Here is an 8,066-nt window from a genome sequence, read left to right as displayed (position 1 = left end):
ATATATCGATACGCGACGCATCACACCCACCACAGAACGGATGCACTTTCTGTCGCGATATCGATACGTGACGCATCACACTTACTCAACGTATTAGCCAGCGAGCCGTGCAGCCGTGATTTGCACGGTCAGTTTTGAAACTGCACGGCCAAAAATGTGTAGCACGGCCTAAAATATTGATCTAAAGCCGTGTACATTTGTAAAATTGCACTCCCAAATATTTTTTCTGCACTCCCACAATACTCATTCCTGGCTAATACCCTGCACCTACTAGATAACAGATGCACGTACCAGCGTCGGCGCGAATCAACTGATCGATCAGCAGCTGACAGAGAACGCACATGCCTCTCGCCTCCAACACAATCGGACGACACGCCGCCGCCGCCTTCTGCTCGCCGTTCGTCTCCCCAGATGGCGACACCCATCCGCCACCGCCGCCGTCTACGCGGTGCAGCACGTCCGACGTCGCGCGCACGAGTCCGACGACGTCGCCGACCAATCGGACGTCGATCGTCGTCTTGTTGCCGTGGAGACGGCTCGACGCGTCGGCGATGCTCCTGACGAGGTGGAGGTACGTGGCCGAGGCGACGCGGTAGATGGCGCCACCGGCGGCGTCCGTCGCCGTGAGCGACCGCATCGCGCGGAGGCAGCCGCGCAGCCTCTCTCGCATGCCTCGCCACCTCGCCTCGTCTCGATCCGTACTCGCGTCGAAGAGGTTGACGCTGACGTCCGTCTCCGCGGCGACGAGTCGCAGCTCCCCCGCGCAGTGGCAGACGACGAGGCAGGCGTCGAGCAGCGCTGCAGCAGCGGTGCCCCCTGGCGAGCGCTCGGCGACGTGGCGGCGCCCCCTGGCGATGGTCGCGTCGAGGTCGCTGAGGTCGTCGCACCGCGCCGCCTCGACGTACAGCGCGATCGTTGCGACGGCGTCGTTATCACACGCCCGCCCGCTGGCTCCCTCTATGAGCGCGGCGAGGCAGCTTGCGATGCACTCCCGTGCTGCGGCGGCCGCCGGCTGCCCCTGCTTGGCGGTGGCGCGCTCTAGGATGGCGACGACCCTCGTGGCCTGGGTGGCGACGCGGGCAACAGGCGTGTCGGCGACAAGCTGGAAGCGCATGGCGGCCATTCGCAGACGCAGCGCCGCGAGGAAAACCGACGTCGACTGCTCCAGCTACAACGCGAAATGTGCACGCACACGTCGTAATGGAAGACATGATGTGTAAGACCAGGTTGATGTCAATTCTCTAGCAATAGCTGGTTTCTTACACGTGGTACCATTGCTGTAAAAAACTCAGCAGATATCAGAACTCACTGGCAGGTCTCTAATGCGGCACTTGCTGAGAACAAATACTGAGTAGAAGTAGATCTCTAGCAAACATCACATTCACAGAAAAAACACGCCGCTGTTTGCAATTGATCGTAGACAATAACCCTATAGCCATAGCTGGAGTGATGAACCCACCATTCAGACTCGATGTTCGCGGAGTAGAGAACCTGTGCGAGATCGACGAACAACCCCGCGTGTTCCTCCGCCTCCTCCTGGCACGATGCCAGCAGGTCGCAGATGACAGAGTAAGTCTCGATGCTCGTGTCTCGCTGCTGCTGTCGCCGGTACGCTGCAAGCTCCATCCACAGCAGTCTCCGCACGGCGTCGTCGCCAAGCCGCGTTCCCTCCGCTGCCTCCACCAGGTCCTCTAGCTCGTCCTTCAGTGTCCTGCCAGCGAGGAAAGAAGGGCTAGTGTCAATACCGAGAGAGATTTTGAGCAGGATTATGGGCGGGATTTTGAGCGGAATTTTGAGCTGGATTTTGGGATAACCAAACCCAACTAACCTCGCTCGGATCTTAAGGCCTCCCTGCTGCTTTGCCGCATTCTTTTTGACCTTGGCCCACAGGTCGAGAGTGCTGACGGTGGCAGCGCCACCCGTCACGTGAGCGCCGCAAGCGATCGTCGTCAAAGCGACGGCGAAATTCCCCAGCCTCCTGTGGCAGTCGGCCAACGTCTCGAACTTGTTCCACGACTGTCGGAGATAAAGCAGCAGCAGCAGTGCGTATTAACACCTTCATCCAGCTCTCCCGTAGCGGCTAGAGCAGAAACGCGTGGCTGGGGGGTGCCTTACATACAATCTATGTGTGTGTGGGGGGGTCGAAAAACATTAAAATCTCCATTTTCAGAAATAGTAACTGATACGGTCGGTAAGCACGACATGCAGCTGGAGTTTAGCACTAACTATTTTAGCCAAACTCAAAGTTGGCACCAAAATGGACCTATCTTGTGCATTCTCATGAAAACTCAAGTTCTGCATGTAGTTAACCCCTCAGTAGTGGGGTTCCACCGCTAGTGAAGTGGGACACCACCATCGACAATTTTGCTAAGCAGGGAGCTTCAGCCCCATCCAGGCCTCCCCTCCCCTCCGCTGCTCCGCCGCACCAACCTTTGCGGTGAGGTCGGCGTCTGCGATGGTGAGTGTGTCGTAGCGCGCTGCGATGTAGTCGCAGGCGAGGGTGAGGAATGACGCAGCGTCGCTGTACAGCAGCCTGTTGTAGCAGACGATGCCGAAGTTACCGGCGTCCGTGCCTGCCAGACGAACACACACACGTTAAACCCCGTCACAGAAAACACAGACAATGTCAGGTACCACCGTAGCTACTGAAGTTCCCGGCGTCCGTGCCTGCCAGACGAACACACACACGTTTAACCCCGTTACAGAAAACACAGACAATGTCAGGTACCACTGTAGCTACTGAAGTTACCAGCGTCCGTGCCTGCCTGACGAACACACACATGTTAAACCCCGTAACAAAAAACATAAACCACTCAGTGTGAGGTACCCCTGTAGCTACTGACGTTACCGGCGTCCATGCCTGAAAGACTAACACGACCGACGTTAAAGTTTAAACCCCGCCCCATCACATAAAATGCAAACAATGTCAGGTACCACCGTAGCTACTGAAGTTACCGGCGTCCGTGCCTGCAAGATGAACACACACACGTCAAACCCCGTCACAGAAAACAGAAACAACGTCAGGTACCAGCGTAGCTACTGAAGTAACTGGCGTCCGAGCCTGCAAGACGAACACACCACCCGATTTTTACCCCATCACAGTAGCTACTAACTACAGGTAGCGGTGCGGGGCAGCAGCGATGTACCCATCATGGTCCACAAACAGTGATTAATAAATATATATGACCACAGATCTGATGTACCACTGCTCACATAGATACATACCTCTGCAGTTTAGCGAAGGGCCACACGAGTAGTGTTACATTTATGCTTAGACCATAGTACTTCTACCGTATGTAGATACCTAGCTACAGTAGATGCAGTTTTATATTTACGTGACCACCTCATACTGACCATACCGGTGAAGGTACGATAGAATGAAGGGCGAAGTTAGCTTGAATGTATGAGAACTGCAAGGGTAGAAATTAACTTTTGAACACGGGAGTCCAACGGCCTCAAAAAGAGGGAGTCCGCGGCAAAATGAGGGAGTCCGTAGTCTGAAGTTTAAAATTTACAAGATATTAACAATAACGCATGTGCTTATTTTTAAGATTTATGCAGTTGCATGTCTACCAAATTTTCTTTGAGCATTACCTGAAAAAAAGATGGTAATTCTGTGAGGCCGTGCTCCGAACGAACTAGTTAGTATGGCAGAATTTTCAGGGAGTCACAGTGACACGGACTCCTGCACATGTCAAACTAGACAGAGGGCACTCAAAGAGAGTGCATACCTCCGCGAGCGTGTAACATGTATACATGTGTATAATAATAACAGCTGGCTCGCTGCTGGCTGCTGCTGACTGGACGCCCTAAGGCGAGCTGCTGCTGACTGGACGCCCTAAGGCGAGCTGCTGCTGACTGAACGCCCTAAGGCGAGCTGCTGCTGACTGGACGCCCTAAGGCGAGCTGGTGCTGAATCAATCGCGCCAACGCTACACACACACACACACGAACACACACACGAGACCGATTACATTACCTCCCTGCAACTCCGTTGCGTGGAGGTAATCAGGGAGTCCGACAGTAAATCAGAGAGTATTTGACTCCGGACTCGCACTCTGGAACTGTCATCTGGTCTCACGTCTCTATCATTAACCAGCAAAGTCTAAGATGCTAGGTACTCTTGGTAACATGTTACGATAAATCAGGGGACACTAAAAAGCAAACACTAGCTGTTCTTACCGAAAAATCGCAGTTCCTTTTCAAGGTCAAGTGATTGCATCTCACACATGGGTGCCAGTTTGCCAATGATGAGTTTTGCATAATCCACTAGAGATGGCAGCACATCTGTGTAACAGAGAAGGTAGGATGCAGAATTTGGCTAGAGCTCGCAAAGGAATGAACATGTAACATAACAGAACAATACATGAAATAACATATAACGTAAACGTACACAGAAAACAGATGCACCTTCTGTCACGATATCAATACGCGACGCATCACACCCACCACAGAACGGATGCACTTTCTGTCATGATATATCGATACGCGACACATCACACCCACCACAGAACGGATGCACTTTCTGTCACGATATCGATACGCGACACATCACACCCACCACAGAACGGATGCACTTTCTGTCACGATATCGATACGTGACACATCACACCCACCACAGAACGGATGCACTTTCTGTCATGGTATATCAATACGTGACGCATCACACCCACCACAGAACGGATGCACTTTCTGTCATGATATATCGATACGCGACGCATCACACCCACCACAGAACGGGGTGTCGGGGCGATAATCGCCGTGTGCTCTGCGCATCGTTGCTGGCGTTGTAATCTTACGGGGTGAATTGCTATCGTCACCTCCGCCCTGGGTGACGTGGAGGAGGGTCCTCGCCACGTGATAGGCCAGGTTGAGCTAATACTGTCCAAAGCCGAGCAGTAGTCGTCCCATCGCGGTAACGCCTAACACCTGCACCATCCAGCGCCCGCACTTCCAACACGAATCCAACAACAAATATGCCGTCGCTGCTACGCTGTTGGGCGGTAGCAGCGCCGCCCCTACGTCGCCCCACGCCGGGGGATAGCAGTCGGTACCCACCCCGACCACTACAAGGGCGGGCGCGCATTTTTTGAGAATAACTAAAAACCAGTTGGATCGGGAAGCACGCATGCAGGTTACACACAAATTCCATTTAAGAAATCATACCATCGCACAAATCAGAATGTAGAGGGCCGAGGAAAAGCTCGAGCCATGGTAAAGTGGCAGATTGACGCATGACCAGGGATTAAGGAGGCGCAATACGAACCTCAAAAATGGACCCTGATTATGCAGTATCCTGCGACCTATGGCAAGCGGGGAAAATTACTCGGGCCAATTTGAAGCGTCGACGCAAAACCAGGAACTACTAATATCGACGCTAGTCCAGCATGTAAATAAAGGGTAGCAGGCTATCACGGCAGCGGGGCTGCCAGTGGAGAGGTGTCCACACCCGCAACCCGTGGCAGCACTAGTGTTTAGGTATAGGTTGATAGCCGGTCTAGGAGCAGGATATCAGGGAGTCGGAGGAGGCCGGGGTGGCGGAAGGCCCATAGGTAGGGTTAGAGGGATAGAGAGATGGAGCAACACCCCGCGTGCGGAGTGTGTGGTTGTTTGAAATAGAGTCTTCGTGTAACCGGAAATCTCTAACAGTAATTACGCTCCCCAACCACATATTCTTGATGAGCATTTACCTGAGTCGTACTCTTTTTCAATAGGTACACATTCGATTACTTTATAAACAAAATGCATAAAAAAAGCTGGTTTAAGCTTTAATTAATGTCGAAAGCGAAATGTGTAATGAATGTATTTTAATCGACAGGAAGCGACAGACCAATTTGTTTTCAACGTCTGTTAACATGGCCGCCAGTTATGTGACATTTAATAGCTGCGTGACGGACTGTCGTGTGTGCAACTATACGTCTCCTCCGCCTATAGAACTCCTCGTCTTGAACTCCCTAAACATTTGGAAACTGGAACTCAGTTTCAAAATCACGGAGAGCGTGTAAATATGACAACCGCGTTTGCGATTCCTCCATTAGAGACGGCGCGGCTCAGTGAAAATTGATCCGACTGTAATGTGGTGGCACCTAGAGGATTGAATCTTCAACTCACCATACTATAGCTTGGTACATAAGGGTGGTATGGAATTTTCGCACGCTGCTTTGTAACCCATAATGCTCAAATAAATTAATAGTACTTCCTATGAGGTCGCAGAGAGACTATATACTCTCGGAGCAGACGGACATTTGTGTGATACTAAACGCCGCGATCGTACGGTGCTGTAGTTAGGTAACGCGGGTAATAAAAATGTATTGCACCAACAACGGCTTTAGATTTGAAGAATAACTCGTCTGGTATATGCAACATGGTATCTACCTTTAATTATAGGTCGTTTAACGATACCCAGTGGAAGTGATGCCAAGTGTAACTGAATGAAATGGAAAGATGGCAAATAGTGGAGCGACTGCCGGACGCGGCCCGCCATAGCAAGGAGGACTGTGGCTCGGGCGCCTCCCTCGCGGGTCCGCTGCCCACGAGGGAAAAACAAGATATAGCATCGGTGGATCCCTCCGGTGCGCCCCATAGCCCATGAAGCCAGTGCAGCGGATGCCAACGAACAAGTGCCGCGGAGCGACAGGCTCATCTAACGTCTACTGCGGTGACTCTGTGGTGGAGTGTGGGATTCTTATACACGTTTAGCCTCGTATAATGCATGTCACGCAATAAGGACAAAAAAAAAAAAGCACTGCCAAACAGGGAAGGCATCTCTAGGGATGGTATCAGGAAACCTCGTCAAAGAGCATGTTCGCCTTCGCTGTATCCGCCCTATCGAGCCCAACGTGACACGCAGCATCCGCCGTCATCGAGCTAAGAGCGGGCGGCAACGTGTTAAGTTGCCTTATCAGATTAAAGCTGTGGAAAAGCTCACCATCCGTACTGTTAGTAAGGGCAACAGACATTTGCAAGACAGAATAGGTATAGTAGCAGCACTCATCCTTTCACCTGACGGCGAACCGCCTATAGGCTGAAATAGAGAGCTGCCACCTGTAACTAATGGCAGAATGGGTGCAGATTGTAACAAATTAGTAGTTGTAAGTGATTTGGAAATGTAAGCGAACTGTGTTCATAATGGCTGTTGGTCGGGCGTAGCGTGTTTGATAGTAGTATGGATGATGGAGATGGTGAATCAAAACCGGTTAGAGGGAGGTTGTAGTCATGTGCGGCGCAGGGACAAGGTGTGGTTGTCCGAGCGCGTGCCAGAGACGCGTGCCTTTGTTATGCGAGAAGAGCTGTATAAAAGCAGAAGGTGCTTGGGCTGTGAGGGGGGTGTGCGGACGTGAGTGCGCGAAGGACGACGCGTCTGCGTGCCTAAACTGTGCTTTTTCGTAGTTTGGCGTCATGTGCGGTTGAGAAACCAATATACGATTGTGCCTGAACACAGACTGCCTTGAGTGGAGTTTCATTAGTTGCATCGCTACAGGCCGATCTACATTTAAGCGGGTAACATCAATCCTCGCTTACACTCAATTAAGCCAGGCCAAACACTACAGCAGTACTGATTACCACCGATCGATGCATCTCGAGTGCGCCCAACTGCCAGTGGCATATCGGTGGAGCACGGTAAACACAGCCAACTGCCACAGTGAGCCAAGAAAGCAGTGAGGGAAAGGGGATAGCTAGTCCATTCTAAGAAGAGCATATTGTGTTGGAGGCGAGAACCGTCAGTCAAACCCAATGTGTCAGGCTTTGCAATGTTCACTTGGTGAGCATTGAGCGGCTCATACGAGATCCATAGTTGTTCGCCGCCGACGACGGGTCGTGCCATCCCGTTAAATCTATAGGTGCCAGGGTATTAAGCCAGGAAATGAGTATTGTGGGAAGTGCGCAATTTTGGAAGTGCAGTGGGTACAAATGTACACGGCTTAATAATAAATTAAGGCTTCGTGCCTGATTCAAAACTGACCGTGCACTCAAACGGCCTGCACGGGCTCGCTGGCTAATACGTTTGAGTAAGTGTGATGTATTCACGTATCGATGATCGCGTAACAGATAAAGTGCATCCGTGT

The 8,066-nt window shown here is 51.7% G+C and overlaps 1 protein-coding gene across 1 annotated transcript in view; it reads right to left on the bottom strand.

Annotated features, from left to right (window-relative positions):
- The window catches only part of LOC106814439, a 26,457-nt gene that overhangs the window by 15,196 nt on the left and 3,195 nt on the right, over positions 1–8,066 (bottom strand). The window contains exons 5-8 of the mRNA XM_014818756.1: positions 4,183–4,321; positions 2,431–2,573; positions 1,829–2,016; positions 1,460–1,711 (exon numbers count right to left, since the gene is read on the bottom strand). Coding sequence (XP_014674242.1) covers positions 1,460–1,711; positions 1,829–2,016; positions 2,431–2,573; positions 4,183–4,321 — 722 coding nt within the window. The remainder of the gene's footprint in view (positions 1–1,459; positions 1,712–1,828; positions 2,017–2,430; positions 2,574–4,182; positions 4,322–8,066) is intronic.

This window comes from Priapulus caudatus, unplaced genomic scaffold (assembly GCF_000485595.1).
Source record: "Priapulus caudatus unplaced genomic scaffold, Priapulus_caudatus-5.0.1 Scaffold926, whole genome shotgun sequence".
NCBI lineage: Eukaryota > Metazoa > Priapulida > Priapulimorpha > Priapulimorphida > Priapulidae > Priapulus > Priapulus caudatus.
The sequence above is the reverse complement of the archived record's forward strand: the minus strand, read 5'-3'. Positions and strand labels throughout refer to the sequence as shown.